The 20,376-nt window shown below is 37.4% G+C and overlaps 1 protein-coding gene across 14 annotated transcripts in view; it reads right to left on the reverse strand.

Annotated features, from left to right (window-relative positions):
- Window positions 1–20,376, reverse strand: part of Dnc (phosphodiesterase dunce) — a 317,538-nt gene that overhangs the window by 108,756 nt on the left and 188,406 nt on the right. For 4 of the 14 annotated variants that reach the window (XM_077410118.1, XM_077410116.1, XM_077410114.1 and 1 more), the window contains exon 2: window positions 3,597–4,907. The exons of 9 other annotated variants lie outside the window; for them this stretch is intronic. In XM_077410118.1, coding sequence (XP_077266244.1) covers window positions 3,597–4,582 — 986 coding nt within the window. In that variant the 5' untranslated portion in view covers window positions 4,583–4,907. The remainder of the gene's footprint in view (window positions 1–3,596; window positions 4,908–20,376) is intronic. One more of the 14 variants, XM_077410117.1, reaches the window with a different exon arrangement.

Genomic DNA, 20,376 nt, shown 5'->3' on the forward strand with positions numbered 1-20,376 from the left:
AAATTCGAGGTCCGGGCGTATTGTTTCCAAATCAATAGCTGTAGTAATGGACAACCGGTTGAATGACAATTTCCGAATTAATGGATGTACTCTCTCAGTGTTGTATATTGATGTAAATATGGATTTCGTAATCAGCTTATAAACAGAATCCCTGCGAAAGGCAATTAGCGCCGTGAAAGAGTCATTATATACATGCGGGTCCAAATACAAGTTATTTCCCTTAAAATGTTTTAATTCTGTTCCAATTTCAAGAAAATATCGCGTGTGTACGGTATATAACGTCATAATTCTCTCACAAACAAGTTTCGATTTACTCCGTTTTATATTCTGCGTTTCATCTCGCGGACGCAGCAAAAGGTCTCGTTTAACGAGCCAAGGGTCGACGGTGCACTTTACGAGTGACGTTAGAAGATCTTAAATGTAGGTAAGAGAAGAGAAAACAGAGCCGTGTTTTTACTGCACTACAGCCACGATATGCAAAATGAAAGGCTTTTGTACAGCACGGCGGCTGTATGAGCGATCAGGCTTAATTTAACTCACGATCCTCAAGTACGTTTTGACCTTGTATATTTTTATCGTAATATTGGTCGTATCAAGAGAGCGGTTTAAAATTATTTTACGTATTTAATCCTATCCAATATAGCGCAAACCATATGGAACATTCTATTTTTCATGTGTGTATAATATTTCCCTCGAAAATATGTATTGGCGAACTTGATATAAATTTTTCAATATCAAATGTAAATTATTAATATGTTAATATTTACATTTTCAAAAAAATATTATTTAAAATATTAAAGAATATGTTAGATATTTAAATAAATTAAATTATTATGTTTAAATATTTTCGCGACCTAATTTAAAGTGAAAACGTATTTTGCGAACGGTGATTTTCTAAACTCTTTATGAAGATCTTTGCATGAAATTAAAAACTCGGCATTTATAATTTCATGCAAAATCTAAACAAAAATTTATAATCAAAAGTGTAGAATTTATTACGACGAGTTTCGCAGAAAAATTCACTAGTTAATTACTAAACTGAATTGTTTCGTAGACTGAGAAAAGTAAATAGCAATGATTTCCGTGCAGGCCTAATTAAAAAAGTGTAAAGAGTTCTGCGAAAATATTTTCCAAGAATTTTTCAATGCAACTTCAACGCACAGCACCAAAAAAGATTTAATTTTTTCGTGAAAAAATATCCAACAGAAGAGGCCATACATTTAGCAAGTCACATTTTCACTCATGAGTAATTCATGTGATGTATGCTCTTCATGCATACATTAAACCCGATTCGAGCCCGTCATGTTCGAACGCGCAAATATCGAACTGCTAAGTCTTTTTATAAAAAAAAAAAAACATATCGTTCTATTAATTAACTGCGATCTGACTTTCAAAAGTTATTCTGTTACGAGAGAATATAGATGCACGAAGCATCTGGAAAGAAAGAAAAAAGATAAATACGATACTTCGCATCATCGAAACGGAATGTTCGTATCGATCAGAGGAAGACAATTTTATTCCTGATTGGAGTATATCTACATAGTTTTACTCGAGGAAAGCAGCACGAGAAAGATTTCCGCAATTCCCTTTGCGCGTAAGTACGTGGCTCGCGTTGTTCACCGCATTCATCGGCCGACATTTCCAGGTTGAAAGCATCGTAGACGCGCAATCTATTTTCGAACATACGTCCCAGTTGAACGACGCCCGGTAAACGTTTGCGTACCGGCCGACAAACACATGTTTGTACTTGGAATGTGACACGACATAATTACTGCGGTTTGCCAGAATGTAGTCGAGAGATGCGAACGTTGCCAAATCGGGAAAGAATAATCGCGGACAAGACTTTTTCTCGCTCGGTAATTCGCTCAATTAACTTTAAATTATATAATAAAATAATAAGGTAAAGGAGGGGTTCATAACAATACCTTTTACATAACGGTGATTCTATAGTGCGTGCCTCTGCATCGACGTATTTCCACGAAACAAGAGACTGTTACGAGAAAAGCAAAATGTAACATGTTTGAACTGTGTAGAAATTAAAGTAATCGCGTTTTCAGCTTTATGCGCCGAAAATAACTAAAGATAACGCCACGCGGCGCTTTCAAGAAAATGAGAGACGATACTGGTTCCTCGGGTAAAACAGGGTAATTATTACAAAGAGAACAAAGCGCTTGTAATATTCAGCATTATTCAATTAACTACTTTTATAAAATAATTAGCTTCTAAGTTCGCGTCGATAAAACTTGTAAAACATTAACGTTTTATAATATTTAATAACTTTTAATTTATATATATTTCTAAAGTATTATATATATAAACCATGCACTTAAAAAAAAAAAGATATTACCGTTATATTTAAACAATACAATTTCCAAAATCAAAGATAATAATGTATGCAAACGTAATGCGTGCACATATAGAATTGTCTGTTCAATCATATCATTATGTAATTGATATCATCGCAGTAGTAATGCGCAACATTAAACACGCCATGTATAGCAATCGTGAAACACACAGATATTTGTATATATCCGCAGGGCTTTATGAACAAGAGGTAGAATATCCTAACGTAAACAAAACGAACACTATATTCCTGGTAGTTCGATCAAACAGCATCAAATTAATTTTAAACATGCCTGAAACGCGCACGATTCGCATCACAAAGAGAAGTTAGTCTGCGATAAATGCGCTTCTCTCATACTTACGAGTGACAAGAACAATTACGTTTGACTCGGCGGTAGGGCTACAATGCAGGCTCTTTGTCGGAAAGTTTTATGGGAACATTGCGTCTTTAACAAAGCCATATGAACTTCTCACAGAGAAGTCAAAAGCAATTACTTCTCCTTCTTGAGATTACATTAATAGATAATAATTTGCTATATTCTTGTTTATAAGAAAGAATTTAGAAATTTATACCGTAATTTTTATTTTGAATATAAAAAACCTTGAAAATTTAATCTCGAGAGAAGAAATTTGGAATTTTATGCTATTTTCGCGTTTCACGTTAGTTAATAATTTTTTTTAACAAAAAAGCTGTATGAATTCGTAAATCAAAGCCTTTATGTTTGATTCACACATGCAGTTGATGAGAAATTACATCGTGGTAATATCGTTGCAACATCAACATGCGCAACTACACAGAGCACTATACGCGTTTCATATATAATTTTGTGTTTACTCTGTAGCAAATCCAATTCATCGTAATGAAATAATAATAATTCACATCGCAATAATTGGCATCTCGGTGGGATTAGCGCGGTAGATAATAAATATTAGATATTTCCCCGGAGACGTATCCACAAAATCGAGTCATCGTAATTGCATAAACGTATGTTATCTCTGGCTTTGTTAACAAATCGCGTATTCATTTAACCCGTTCGTTGTTTAACCTGGCCGTTATTTAACCCGCTCGTTGTTTAATCCGTTCGCGAATTTACGCAATGAATTTCCATCGATTTTTACCAATTCCATTATTTTTTCACAAGCCGATACACCGGAAAACAGTTAACACGGGGCATTACGAGCGATCGCCTCGGGCTACCTCGGAAACACGAACACAATGGCAGAGCAGGAAATTCGATCAGTCAACTACTCACTCTAGAAAGACCTCGGATTCGCTTCGGGGCAACACCAACCTCGGCAATACGATGGCCTTCTTGCGCCGGCTCTTGAGCGTCTGCGAGGCGAATTGGAACTCGGACGTCTGCAGGGGCGAGTGCGGGCTCAGGATCGTAATTTTGCGGTCGCTACCGCCCGGACTGGTCAGGGAGAACATGCTGGTCGGTGGCGGCAAGCTCAGGTGCTGCGGTATCTTTCTCTCTAAGCCGGTGTTGGCAAACAGGCCGCGTCTGACCTCGGCGTTCAGGCTTTCCTGCCGATGGAGGTTTTCGCTGCTCTTCGACTCGACCGTCACGATCCTGCGCACGTCCCTCGTGGACGACGTCAAGAAACTTCTGTAGTGACTCCTGGACGAGCCTATGTGCAGCTCCGAGGACGAGGACAGCGACTCCATCGACTTGGAGTCCTCGCTGTAACGATCGTCGGCGCTCAGGAAATTTCTCGACGTTCGCAGGCTCTCCATCGATCTGGCGGTCACTTGGCTGCTGACACCGCCAGCCGTCAACAAGTGCTGTTGCTGCTGGCGTTGCTGTTGCGTTGCCTGCAGCCTCGAGATGCTCTTTACCTCGGGCTCGTACTCCTCTTGGCTGGAGCTGGACTGCGGGCTGCGATTCACCATGAAGATACCCGCTTGCGAACTGTCGCTCACACGAAGAGACGACACCGTCGTTGTTTTTCTACGCTGTGATTCAGCGTCGTCCAAAATATCTAGAGAGTGACGACATTTCTCGTACAACTTGCGCGTCTTAATAGATCGCGATGCATCCTCGTCTTTCGGCAAATTCTCCACTTCGTTTTCGGACGCGCCCTCCATCGTGTCGGAATCTTCGGCCGACTCTTGCGCTCGTAATATCTGCTGACTAATTTTGGAGGCAAATTTCGAGGTAGGCGTGATGATTTTTGTAGAGAGCTGATTCACCAACGTGACCGCCTCACGCAGGTCCTCGGTATCATCATCGTCCATCTTCGAAGAATCGATAAATTATTCGGAAAATACGAAAACTGTTGCAGAACAAAAAAGTATTTTTTTCCGTGATAATGCAATGTCGCCCTCGCAAAGTGATCAGAAGATTATTCGCAGGTGATTAATTCATTAGAATTAAACTTGTCCGTTTAGATTGTTGTAAGAGGGAACGATCGAGAATTGTCAAATTTTCAAGCGGGACGTGTTCGCGATTCCATGTGGATCTGTCGTTGTCAGATTGGAACGCATCGTTCTCGGCACTTCTTTCCTTTCAACAGCATTGTGTATTTCATTTACACAATCTTGTCGCTTACCAGCCAACAAACTGAAAATCAATGTTACTTTTCAATATTTATAAAATAATTTTGTTTAATTGGAGCACCTGGAGCCACTTTCGATGTTATTTCTTGCATTCTGCTTTTTTACTTTTATTAATCCCGATAACAATTCTTAACAATGACATCATACAAAATCCATTAGTGATTAAATGTTTTATTATTGAATCTGTTATATATTTAATTTTTTAACTTCGTTTTTTTACGCTATAATAATATTTTAAATAATAACAAGTTAACGAATATGTTTTCAACGTTGAACACTGTGCATGTGAGATCAAAGAGAAAACGCTAAACCGGAACGCTAAAATTATAAAGGAAAGGAAAATTGAACCATCGACAGTTACGTTTAAAAAAATGTTTACTGGATGTAAATTCGCCGTTGATACTTTTGTATAATAGCAATTGTACAAATTTTTGTCAATTACAGACGAGTTAATTGGTTTGAAACTACTGAAACGCAGTTATTTCCATGTCGCATGTTTGAAAGTACATAAAATAATCGAGTCCATCATAAATTCAGTTCGTTCAGTAAATTTCACATTTTAGGAATACCATAATTTTAAATTATCAAAAAATTCAAAAACATTTACATATTGCGTTTAATCCTTTCACAGACAAAAAAGATAATTCATACTGTTCTACATAACAAAAGATTATAGCGACAATAATAGCAGTTTAAATTCCTACGAAATGTGAGAAGATTTAATCAAATTTATTTATATATCCAAAATGAATAAAAGATTTTATATATGATTATTATATTCTTGACGTTTGATTTATGAATAAAGGCATAAATTCATGACTTAAACTCGACTATGTTTTCATAGCAAATATTTGCATAAGATACTTGTGTGCAAAAGAAAACAAGTAAGAAACAGAAGAAATACTCAGTAAATTTAACATGTTTCCATTGGCAACAACGAATATTTTCATTCACGCGTGCATTCAATTTTTTCTATGATTCGTCCGCGAATGATCTCATTGATCTTTCCATAAATCCAATTAATGAAACAATTGAAATCCGATCGTAATTAAATTTCTTGCTATCGACATCTCCTCCTCCCCTCTCTCTCTCTTTAACCAGAACATTTATAGCTTCCGCTAGAGTTACCATGTCCATTGCAAAATTCGAGAATTAAAGCATCTGTAGGCAAAGGGCATAACTTCGAAAGCTTCGCTATCAAGTAGCATGCAATTGTCGAACAAGAATTCGACACAAGCTCGCAACAATGGCCACCGGTGGAGACAATAGGTAGATACAATAGGCGCACTGCGGTGAAGTCATTCGATTACATCCCCCTTTAAGTTGAATATGCATCTGGTTTTAGCATTTGTATCAGACAAATGTGTGAGAAACGGCCGACTGCTTTAAGTGGTAGCCATCAGGTTATTTGTGTACTAGAACTCATCGCAGCAATCGTGAGTAATAAGCTCTTAACTCAAAAAAAGATACAGAATGTACGTCTCGACCGCATATATTATTTCTTTCGCTGATATTTATCGCGTAAAATATCGTTTGCTTCTATGCCAAGAATTTCCTGGCTTATTTCAAGAGCAAGAATTTTCTAGGTATATAAAAAAAAAAGAACTTTATGCGATTTTTATATTCCATAGTCGCGAGCAAATAACGCGCGCGTTCCGGAGCATTACTCAGATGGACAAAAGTAATTAGCGGTATTAAAGGTCGCGTAGTTGTTGCGGCATGCAAATCGTATTAATTAATATATGTGGGCGCGCGCATAAATTATTTCAAACAGTTGTAAACATAATGTTATAATCGAGACGACTATTATATACGTACTATAGTCTAACGTTAATAAATTTATTCCACACGTTTGTCACGTTAATTGCACAGTTCACTTCGGCTAATGAGTAATACTGAGCGAAATCACGTTGCAGTGATGACGCGAATTCAACAATGAACCTATAAAGTCGGAATATGGGATGCGACGATCATTACTGCGATCGCGTGCCGTAGCAATAATAGTCTAACGAGCAATTTCAAATCTTCGAAACAACTTCTGTGTTGATTACATCGCGCCGGAAGTCGATCAGATGGCCATTCGAGATTTCGAACGAACTTTCTGCTAAGATTAAAAATCGCTCCAGAATAATGCCATAAATTGAAATAAATCGCTAAAATATAAGTTATAAGAATCGCGTGCGTAACTTACACCTGTTTCCATTCATTTTTCTTCTGATTAAAAAAGTTTCTTTGCCGAGTTTTCTGCTTACGGTACTTTTACAGCAAGTCTCTATACATCGTTTTCATTTTATCAATCTCTAAACCGTAATGATATGGTAAATCATAGTTAATTCGTTTACAGAGATACTTGATCTACGCGCTTAATAATTACTTATTCTAGCTATCCGGAAAGAACGCTGATATGCTGCCACTTTTAGCAGATCGGCCGGTTTGTAAATAGATGCCAACAAATCCTGCCAAATATTTGCGAAACTTCTAGTCGTCTATATCAAAGTGCAGCAGGCAAAAACGACCTTCCTTTAATTTAACGTCTAAAAACACGCCCAACTGCCGTTTAACATTTAATATTTGATAGTGATCGTGATTGAAACCTGGATATCAAACTTTGGACGTACTTATATTCCAACTTTTTGAGCTTCGAAAAGAAAAACCGTTAAATTTCTTATTACTTATTGAGTATCTTGTGATATGATATAGCCTTCGCACTTAAAATTTGCGAAATCTTAGCTCTGTTTGAATTTCAGCTTCTACGAAATTTCAATGTTTTTCCATCTGTGACGACGGTCTCGACGCGTAATACGAGTATTTAATCTTTCAAAAGAGATTAACGCGATGTCGTAGTTTTAATGGAAAAACAGTTTCGTAATCGGACTCCGTATCGTGAAAGCGCTATTTATTCAGAATGATCTTTTATTCTAAACTATCAAGGGCGCCCACGTTGGGACCATTCGAGCATATCTACGCTGCAGATTACGTGGTCGATTGCACGCGAGGCTTTACTAGCATTTTACTTATCGATCGCGCTTTCATGATGCATAGCGAGCTTCCACGAAATCATCGGCAAGGAAAATCTGCACAATACAATCTCGGTATACGCTCATTGTCATTGCAATGGAATTCGAAAATTGCCGAGATCGCGCAGTTATTATATGCTATTGAGATGTATTGCATTTCGTATTTGTATATCAACGTAATTATATCGGATATTATGGGTGTTATACATACTGACTAATTATATGTTCATTATGAATATTAATGAGTATATACATTCGTAAGTATATAATTTGTAATTAATCACATGTCTATGTATCTGATGTGGAAGTTACACACATAACTGAAAAACGCTTGGAGAATCCGCAGCAGTGAACCATAAACTGCACCTAAATCGTCACACAATCTGCAGCCTCTTTCTATAATCAGGGCACGTACCATAATCAGCTGCGATTGTCTCATCTCGAAAGTAGGTCGTATCAAATTCAACGAACTAATGGGTCGTGAAAAATTTCTGGGGACATGACCTTGTTCCCGGCTTAAATGAATAGCCGCGACCTGGCGATTACACGACGGACAGTCACGATTTGTTAATGACCACCGGCGTGAAATCGTTCGCAGTGTTTCGTCACGAGATACAGGGCAAGGCTACACTTCACCCGGTACGGATCCCGGGGAAACACGCCACTTCCGGTTGGAACCGTTTACCAGGCTCTATATAACGGTCTCATCGATTCCGGCAATGCACCAGCTGGCGCGCCCAGATTAAGAGAAGCGTTGGGCTCTAGGTCAAATGGACTAGATTCTCGTCCTTTCACCTGGATCCATCACGGTGCCACGCGATTTGGCCATTTCGGTCAAGCGGTAGACCGTGAGGCACTTCATCTCGAGTATATGTCTCTATACATTTAAATAGGATCGACGCGAACGCGGATTTCCTCTCTAAATGTTACCCGACGATAACGCGAAACTAAATTCTCTCTCTCTCTCTCTCTCTCTCTCTCTCTCTCTCTCTCTCTCTCTCTGCAAGTAACCGTTTCTTATCAAATTATAACAGAAAAATTTTATTCGATTTTATACAACATATTTGTTTCTTCGTGCTAAAATAACGAGCGTTTTCCTACAAGAGTATTTTATATAAATATTCTATCAGTATGAAAACAATTTGTAGTCGAAAATGTCCTCTTGAAGGATTTCGTTAGCGACATGAATTCGATTGATTAGAGACCATTTGTTGTGTGTGGCGCTCGTTAAAACAGAATTCTAAGATCTGCGGATTAATTCAACTTCTATGCATGGCATAGTAACAATGAAACTACCGAGGCCACTGGAAACTTTGCATCGATGCAAATCGAAACGGAAGTTATATACAAAATGAAATATCTGTCTCACTGCAAACGGTATAACGGATGGTTGTCGTTCTATATTGATAGTAACGGAAGTGCACGAGAAATGAAATTCGAGTTTCTTGTATACAGATAAATTGAAGGGCTTATTCCGGATTTTTAGAAAGAGTTCTGAGAGATGTAAACTAACATGAACCAATAAACAAATAATGAAACAAAGAGGAGAATCTGAAGGAATAAATCGTCGTTGCATTAAAATAGTAGTATTTGGTATACTGTTCCAATAAACATAAATAAACATAAGTATGAAGCTTGTAGGTATACGAAAGAGCAAACGTTAGAACGCGATGCAATATTAACAAAAAATTCCATGTCCGATAAAACTTGATTGACTTTTCTCGTTGCGCGTATTGTTGGAACTGTTAAATGTAAATAATACCGATCATTTTAGCAGATACATCGCAGGAAAAATGCGTGTGCATCTGTTTATAATATCCAACGGAATCAACAGTGCGTAACAACTATTTTCACATCGAGTATATTTATTTACATATAATTTCCATTTTTCATTAAATCCTGCACGATGTCGAAATACACTATCAGATGGCAAACGGTGATATATCGCGTTCATGATGTGTTTATCTCTTCGTGCATTGAAAGATCGACGGGGAAAAATACTGCAAAATATCACGCAGAAATCGGAAGCGATTGTATAAAGGCCTAATATGGCTGTTTTCGTAACCTGCGCCGGCAAGGTTCCAATAATTAAATGCACGATGCGCTGCGCTGCGTTATGCAATAAACCTGCACATCTATCTCATAACTTCAATCTAAAATTACGCGCTCAATCATGTTAGAGGGTCACGTGTAACATCAGGCGCGGCCGATACGAGCAAAATCAAGTGGAAACAAAAGCTCGCGCTGTTAAATACCGCCGTCCTGCAACGTATTTATCGCGTATATTTATCGTGTGCAGAAGTTCTCCGTTCCGAACGCTACAAGTACGCTGGCACAGCTTCATCGAAGTTGCAGAATTTACTAATGTTCTTGTCGATTCCCTCTAATGACACACGCAACGTTGTAACGTCGCTAATATGGAAAGCGCTTTCTATAACGCAATCTCTGCAAATAATTACAACATTGCATCGTTTGTCCTTTTCGTAATTATTCAATGTACGATTGCCGTTTTAGAGTTAACTGCGACCATTCAGCCTTAACTTTGCCCACGTAGTTTGTACGGACAATGAGAGGAAAATTAGCCAGTCTCTCGACTTCAGTTTCTGTTATCAAGCGAAGTTGAAAATGGCAACTTTACTTTTGATTCTCTAATTCACCATGGTAGATTCACGACAAATATATACATTAATTCCGTCGCCGAACTTGCCGAATAAAAACAACGCGTAATAAACCGTCTTATGTCGCTTGCCGGCCGATATTTACATTGGATTTCGATATCGAACAGTTTATACATGTTGAAATAATGTACGCAGACGCTTTCAAACATCTGTGTTAATTATGAATCATTTAAAATTAATGGATCCGCAAAAACCGCTTGCGCTCTGTTATTATATCGCGCGGTGTGAAATCATGCGAACGAGTGGCGTTGGATGCTGACAACGCTGACAAACGCTCGAGGACACGGGCGTCAATTATGGAAATGGTGAAGCTTAACACAATACTTGCGTGTCCAAAGAAAAATAAATGAACTTGTTTATCACGTACGGGACGCGCAAATGAAATTTCAATCAAGCTCTCTCACGCATCGCGTTGCGATATAGGAAACCGTTCGCACGTTGGTCCCACCGGTAATGATTATACAGGATGATTCATGATCGTTTTCGAAAGGCTTCGCTCTCGAAATAAAATAGGTGAGCCCTGCGTTGTTACCAGAAATAGATCCCGACGAAGTGCTGCGGACTCCCGAGTGCGGACAAATAACCTTCCGATTTAAACCGATGAGTGTTGCTGTACTCGCGCAGCGTCTGACAGACTCGGTTAAAATCTCCTCGAGAATTGCGGCACACCGCTATTGATAGGCAATCCCACTGATATCATCTTTCGCTTTCAGTGTAAGTGGTGCGTATATACATTTCACTTTTCTTATATAAAACCCGTTTACACATCTCACGTTTCGTGTCGAGAAACGTACGCCATAAAATATCTTATTCCATAGCGTCACCATTAAAACGCGCATAAATCCTGTTAAAGAATTATGTACACAGAAAATCACTTTAAATAACCTGTTGATAATAAAAAATGTACTACAATTTATATTTATATGCAATTGTATTAAATGTGTTATACGATTTGTATGATATATTCACAGAAATGTTATATTCAGAGGTACAAAATACACAGTATCCGAAAAATGACTTTTTACTTGATCTCTTCATAGTAATTAATATCAACGACGTGAAAGGTCGAAGTGTGATTTGTGCATAATTTTCAAATGATGTTTGAAGGGAACATCAAGTTTAGATCAATGCGATAACATTACGACGAATAAAACAATTAAGATTTCATTCCACGAAATTGCTCTGGTTCCTCTTCAGCTTTAACGCAAAGCTGTTGGTTGTGAAGTGTTTTAACTCTAAATGGAGCGAAAAATTGCATCCAAGTTCCATCGTCTCTCTTTCGCCGGTACTTTTCGCTGAACTTAAAATATATTCTAACTTAATTATAGATAATGAGACAAAGGCTTTATGCGATACGTCGGTGTTGTCGCGAACGAAATAACTTCGGAGCAATAAAACACGAACGTTAGAAGAATTTGGCAAACTCTAATTTAATTAACTTACAATAATACAATTGCACATAAACTCTGTTAATGTCCAAGCGACCTTGAGATAATTAGATTGATTTTAGACGTTCGGAATTATATCACCTACTCAGTTTAGTTGCAATCTTTTAATTTTGGGCACGTAGAGTTCGCGTGAAAGGCAAAATAGAATTATCGGAGTCTCGTCGATTCGTATGAAAGGCAAGAGAGAATTATCGGAATCTCATCTTTATGTTACGTCTTTACATTTTACTGATATATATATCGAGGTTAATGAACACGTCCCAACTTGCTTCGTTACGGTGAATTCTTTCGAGACAATTTCCTCATGGAGAAGGGAAAGCAGTAAGTTGCACAGTAAGGCACTTGTACGTGAAACGCAAGAGGAATCAACTACAGAGGAAGTTTTCAGCGTCGAAACATATAGTACGCGAAGTCTCAAGAGATTCGAGTAACACAAGCTATCCTTCCAAATCTTCTTTTCACGAGAAACGGATACTTTGGGCGAGGTGTTTGAATATGTAGAATCCAATTTTCTGATCACGGATGGTAATCAAGAGAAAAATGAAATTTGCACGAAAAATAAAATAAAATGGAATTCAAACATAACTGCGAAAGCGCACGTGGGACTACACGCGATAGCTGTTGGTACCAGGAAAAGCGAAAAAATGTGGAAATCTCTCGAGGGCAATTCCACTCGTTCATCCAAATAAAGGTCCTCCAAAAAGAACAACTTTATCCCGGAAATGTGCAGCTGTTGTAGACAAAAAAAATAAAGAGATTTCGGACGTAACACAATTTTCCAACGAGATAATCTTCTTTGTGTTTCGTCACCTAATAAAATTTTCCTAACTTTATATATCTTCCTAACTTTATGTTTCTTCTCCTAACTTTTTTCCCCTTTCTTTTCCCTAACCTTTCTCGCGATAACTGCTTCCTCCATTTGATTCCGACACTAGTAATTTCCAACGTATATGTATAATTGCGATATAATATTTTATATTACATTAATTAAATTGAAAGGATGAGACACGATGGCAGCTGACAACGACAAATCTGTGATTTTTAATGAATCGATTAATATGCCACCGACATACCGCAGTGCACCCCATCATACATTTTCAGCGTCATTGGGTAATCTATGTTTAATGTGAAAAATTAATGTTCTGTTTATTTCAGAATGTGAAAAATCTAGTCGCACATCTGAAATATAACAATCTATAATACTATCATTGAAAATTAATTTATGGCTTGGAAAACTCTTGCGCTTTCAAGTTTGAAGCAAGGTGCATCGTTTTCGCACACGTCAGGCATATCTTTTTCTCCGTTACCTCAGCGATACTTCATCCAATTTTCAGTGCATTCATATTTCCGGCGAAATTTCGAGTACATTCTCGACGACGATTAATCGCGATCTTCCAAACGCATATTAAACGCGTCTTAGATCACTCGAGAAAGTGGGACGAGGAAATTTGACTTAAGATTGCTTTAAATCACACGCTCGAGCATTACAATAAATCATAAGAATGAATGTTATAACCTTCGTTAACGACCGAGGACCCGGAGTGGATGGTAAAAAGGTCTCAGAAAATATATGTGTACGCCCGGTAAACTTTACAGGCACTCAACTTGGGTGGGTGAATGAATCTACGGTTATATAGAAAACGGGCGCGTCTGTGTAATTGTCACTTTAATGTCACTCGGAGAAGATCTGCTTCTTCAGCGTCTCAAGTAATCATTTGTAACGAGACGTGTGTCACGCGTGGAAAACGTCTTGTGCATTCAGAAACTGCTGTTTTGATATTCTTTTCGGTTATAAATAAGCGTTCTTAAAATGAATCAGCCACTGAAGAGAACGCGAACATGGAGTTCTTCGGGAGACTGCACCGGCTCCTATGATATTGCAAATCTTGGCGCGCAGCCAATATGTATGTATGCCCTCATCAAACGAAACCAGAATCAGAGGGAATATAGCCAGGGAGGGGAAAAAATGGAAACCTCGAGAGAGAAACGGGGTAAAAGCCAGAGGCTTCCGAATGATATGCCGTTTCTGGGTTGGAATTTGAAATTCATGCCGCCAGGCCGCACGAGCCGCGTGTAAAGAAAATATGCCGCAACGTTTGTTCCAGAATTATTCATTGTTGTGAATTGGTATGAGGAACGCATGCAACACACAGAAGACGTCGAGTAATGGCATAAATTATTTCAAAGGCTTAAGAGGTTTATTTCGGGAAGAGAACGCGCGTAAATATTTCAAAAATATTCTCTTATATTAAGAAGGCATGAGTATATTGAACGCGATATACGAACAGATAAAATTTTCTAAATATCAAAAGAAAGGATGGTAGGAGAAACAATGTTCCGGTGGAATTAAAATTAAATATAAGGATTAAATGCCCACGATATCGTATAACTCTCACTTAACACCTATCCGCGCGTTAAACGTAAAATAAAGGCAGGTAAACGTAGGTGATTGGAGGCGGCTTGTATATGTCACACCGGAAGTTGAGTATCGTTGACCCCGTCGCGTTGGCGCTTCTAATAGAAAACCTGACGACGCTGTCGTCCCTGCATAAACTATCCATTTACATCAGCCCACTTCAGCCAGCTGAGTGGATGATGGCCACTCGGCTTCCGTCGCGAAATAAATCACATAGTAATCACGATTATCGCCATCGATCTACGTTAATCACCCGGTAAATCTTTGCGCGATACCATTAAGCTGAACTGCAAGCATTAAACACGTTTGAAAGACGTGAACGCGTACGCCTTTTCATCTTTTCTCCAGGTAAATAATTCATTATACAAGAAATTACATTGGGTCTGTTTTCCGTTACTGATGAACTTGCTGCACTAGTTCAGAGTTTATCTTTTTCCTTTCAATGTGGAGTAAAAAAAGATAAACTCTGAACTAGTGCAGCCAGTTCAGTAACGGAAAACAGACCCATTGTATCTTTTACAGAAAATTTACTCTGACACCCAAGTTTCTACGTAAAAAAAAAAGTCGTCAATAATTTTATTAAATTAGATATTAAAGTAGATGTATTTTTTAAATTCAACTGCAATTTTTTTTAATTATTTAAATACACAGACGTTTTTCACACTTTTTAAAACCAAGTTTAAAATTTTAATTAAATTACTAATATATAATAATAATAAATCCTTTTTTATTATAGCAAAGAAATTTCGCATATAAATAATAAGCATTCTGCATTATTATCTAATCAAAATTGCTGTTAGCGAATACAATGATATTTTCTGCAGGCTGAAGAATATACAAAGAGGTCAAAGGAATTCATTAACGGCATATCAGCAAGGCACGTTAATACTAAAACGGAGTTCTCGCTGAGTTCTGCGTTAATTAGGAGCGGAAATGTAATGAAAGCATCGTGAAATGTATTTCGAATTCACGTAACTCGTGTAATACGCATTTCGTTTCGTCATAACATAATATTCATTTTGATCTAATAACGACAGGAAAGAAAATCATGCTTGTTTCAAAATTCTTTTCTACATACATCTTTCTCATGTGCGCTACGTATATTGCACAAAATTACGTAAAAAGTACGTTAAAATATTTCACCTTCGCTGCAGCTGTACAAATTATGCGCGACATTTGGATAATATTGTTGAGCGCTCGTCGAAACGACGAACGCTTAGTTCGAATAATTTCAGAATTATTCGACTCAAACGCATCAGTCATCTCGTTAGATGAAGTAATCGATATAATTGGAACACGCACGTACGTGCGACATCGTAACTGTGTGAATTGCGTTTATGCACGAAAATGATGAAAGGATGGTGGGACTGTATACCCCCGAGCCGATCAAACACGCATGTGTATCCGACATTCATTGTCGTTAACATAACACTGTCTTTCGTCGGTCCGTTAATTAATCCTCCATTGTGACGCGGAACGTATAGCCAGTATTTGATTACGCGAAACGCCTAATCCACATTCTGATGCTTAGTCGCGTTACCGGTAAGTTAACGGCAGATTAAAATTTGATGCGCGCCAGATTAACAATGCGTCAGGTTCACGTTCAACTTAAATATAACTTTAATATTCGCGAAAGCTCAAACGTGTTTCTCGTCGGGTACTCTTTTGTTTGAAATTTTTATATACATATATATATATATATAGCGCGGCTTTGATATTTAATATTATAAATGGAATCGCTCTGAACACATTTTCGTATTATTTTAATCCCCAAACGGATCTTTCATATTAAAGTCGTATCTCACGGATTATTTGAATAAGTACAAACAATAAAACGATGGTGCTTTGTCTGTAAAATGCGAGTTACTTCGAAGAACGATTCGCACGTGCCTCCTCGTAATCATGGTTTATTTCCCTTTGATATTCTCTACTCCTTCTTTTCTTCCTTCCTTCCGGTTACTTTTACCTCTTTCCACACACTTCTATTTCTTTCTGTCCACACAAAATTAATTGTCGATTTATTTTGCTATTATTTTAATTTGCGCGACTGAACTCTCTGCTAAAAAGAGAAGCTTTTTCGAAGAATGCATCGAGAATGAATGAGAGAGACTGTAGACCGTAGATGCACCTATTGTTAAATTTTTAATCATAAAAAATCCGAATTCGCGCGGCGCGGCTTTAATAAAACCCCTCCTATGTCACGTTGACTGCGAAATATATTTTAAATATCAAAATTTAATTAAAAAAAAGGAAATGATCGAGATAAGGTATAATAAAAAGTCACGATAAAACGGATGCAACAACAATGCACGCAAGTACGGATACGCACATAAATTGCTCTTTGTGTATCTCTTGAACGAGTTTTAAAGTTCTGTGACAGTTATAAACGAGCGGGTGATTTAACAAAAAAAAAAATTTCAAGCTTCCAGATGAAATATGTGTGTAACGGCATGTTCCAACTTGTTCTTGGTATAATTCTTGAAAATCGTTTAACATTATCTGTCGGTGTGTCCGTGGTTTTCAGACGATTAGAACGATTGCAATTTATGTGTTTGAAACTGGAGCTATCATACAAGCGTAATTAGCTACTAGAATCATCACACGATATTCGATTAAAAGCGTCACGTGTAATTCACGGATCGGATAACCGCCGGATACATCGGTGCAAATACGAAGAGCAATCAATGGCGAAAGCTCACGTTTTGCGTAAGAGCTCCACGCGTCGGATTATAGTTCATTCGGAATTGTTGGCAATGAGAGATGTGCGGAAACGCAGCTAATTGCATGCATAACAATTGATTAGTAATTGACGCAACTTGTCATACTTTCTGTGAAATATTATGCAGATGACAATTATAATTAATAATTAGCGCAGTTTATCTTTCCTTGAAATGTCCACCTATTGATTATTGTATTTATAGAGAACACTTGCGTTTTACATAATTTTCTTTTGCGCAATTTTGCATTAAGAAATACAATAATTAGTACAATAATGTGGAAAAATAGTAAAACGGTTTTAATAAATTGTATACTATATCGTGTCTGCTAGCGTTCAACAATTTTGTCAATCAACTTTACGTCATAATTGAAGTTTTGATATGTTTTACGTATAAAAACACAGTTGTCTTACAACCGATCAATTGAAAACACTACAACAAGATCAATAAGATGAGCCGTTTATCCAAATACCACGTTGCAGCTGCCATAGAATTTTAAATCGGCATCGTGTTCCCTGTCGCGACTAATGGTTAAGCAAGAACTTTATCTATCATTTTGCCCCCTGTTGGAAAATTTACATATCGCCGCCGTCCTTTTATTAACATAAATCCTCCGGAGATCTCTCTTGTCCCCAGTTCGTCATTTTGGCAGAAAACCTCGCATAAGCCCGAAGGAGACGAAGAATATCAGTTATGCAGACGACATAATGAGTTTTCCTAATCGAAGTTAATCCCCCTATCATCATATTTTCCGGCGACTCCGTCTTATTGGCATAATACATTTTAATTTGGAAGAAAATCAAATAGCAAAGATGTCAGAGGACCTCGAGCAATCATGCACGTCGTGTAATCGGGATTAATATAATTCTTCGCAAACAGCGGCGAAAATAAGTTTTTCATATGCAGATATAAGCAATCGCAATTTGTTTCGTCGAAGAACAGCAAAAACGAATTGAAAATTGTTTCGTGTCGAGCAATACTATTGACACGGTACGATAATATAGAAATAGATCTTACGATAAGAGACACAAAGATCGCATGTGGCAATTTTATTGTCTGGTACGTCATATTGTTCGTACGCATAATAAATGTGTGTTAGCACGTAGACGATAAGAATTTCGCTTGACGCTAGATAAGATAGCACATGGGATCGCGCGCGCGCGCGAAATAGACAATCGCTGAAGGCATCTGCGTACTGCGGTTCAGTACAGCTTCGACTATAATGCCTTCGTATTTTTAACGTAATCAAATTTCATAATATACTTTTAATAACTGAAGGGACACAAGGTAATAAACTTGATAGGATCTTAATTTAAAGTTCAATTGAAAGTTCAATTTCCAATAATGAAAGATAAAATACGAAAGTAAACAATAGTCTCTAATTAAGAAAACATTGGCTTGAAATTAATTTGGGTGAATATTACGTGAATTCCAATAAGTAAAAATTTTATCACGGTCTACTTCTTGAATGCCGTAGAAATACTTCCGCAAAATTTAGTGCAGAATTCAATGACATCATAATGTCCAATTCGTTTATTTTGATTTGTACGCACGCAACACTCTGTTCAGTATTCCCAACGCATAGACTCCATCCGCTTTCCATAACACCAAGCACCAGCTATCATTGCAGAAGCGAGTCGAAAGCACATCTCTGATCATCATCAAACAACGACAGAGTTTGTTGAAGCGAGTTGACTATTATCATTAGAGCGCCTTGCATCGGGACAAGCTACTAGTAGGATTAATCACGTCTTGTGCAAACGCAAGCGTCATCATGGCGCGCACTCCGTTCACCGCGGTCATTATCAAACATGAAATCCGAATCGCGAATTGCAAGCCATACGCGAATAAATAGCATTAATAATTTTATATAAAGACGCGTATATTTAAATGCATGCAATTTCATTTGGAATAACATTATATTATTCTCGATGTAACAATGTTAACGATATCGCGCTTCATAATCAGTGTATTATCGATGCCGCTATAATAATAAACTGATAGAAGAATTGTTGGCATTCGCGATTTAATGACTCGAGCAAATAAATGTTTAGCGCGGAACAAAATTAATTATTGATTATAGTAATGGCTGCACGATAAATTACATTAAATGTAAAACTGTTGCGATTGTGTGATTACTTCCATGGGTTCCACCGGTTAATCAAAATTCTATAATTCTAATTCCAAAAGTTTTTTTATTCCTAACTGCCTAACTGGACGGTTACGAAATGTGACCAGCAACTGAAAAAGACCGAATAACAGTATTCCCGTCATATAAATTTCATCCAGAGGTAACATCGAGAGTTGAATGCTCTCGTATGTATCCTATATATCTCTACGTGAAATGAACGCAAATCGACATCACTGAATATTAAGCAAAATTTCAAATAATGTCCAATTTATATAATATTTTCAATTTGCGGGGGGTTAAAAACAATTTTATATGTCCATTCTCATGTTGATTGCTTGGTACATCTTGTCAATATTTAAATATGTACAAAATTGTGGTATAAATATTTCATTATGCAAATTAGAATCTTGCATTTTTGCTACGTAATTGTATAATGTGTCAAAATATATCTCTTGTCACGCACAATGTATTTTACCACATTTAAATTTGAATAATACATGCATGAGTACCTACGTAAGCAGCTAATATAATGTGTAAAATTAATCATCGATAGTTCGCTGTCAACAGCACGTTTTTCACGTGTCCACATATATTTACAGGTTAATAGTAACTGATAATATAATGTACGTAGAGGATACATAAATATATAGGTATATGAATCAATGGAGAAAGAGAGACAAAGAGAGACAAAGAGAGAGAGAGAGAGAGAGAGAGAGAGAGAGAGAGAGAGAGAGAGAGAGAGAGAGACATAAAAAATATGAAAATATTTCCGGAAACCCGGAAGTCACAGCATAATAAATTATGATCAAACAAGACGACCCAAATTTTTATAAAATAAAAATGTAATTAACGTATATATTAACGCTCCTCATCTGGAATATAAACCTGCAAAAGCAACGATTATATCCGCTGACCTTTTAACGCTGGCAGGACTATAGGGATAAAGATACCTGTCTTACGAAGCGCTCTCGCTTCGTACATAAATAAATTGCATATGTGTGTAAGAATAAAACACGCTTTGTGTTTGATAATCTACTTGAAATAGAAATTTATGTGAATAAAAATT

Source organism: Temnothorax americanus, unplaced genomic scaffold (assembly GCF_048541705.1).
Source record: "Temnothorax americanus isolate GAGA-0224 unplaced genomic scaffold, ASM4854170v1 Scaffold28, whole genome shotgun sequence".
Classification (NCBI taxonomy): domain Eukaryota; kingdom Metazoa; phylum Arthropoda; class Insecta; order Hymenoptera; family Formicidae; genus Temnothorax; species Temnothorax americanus.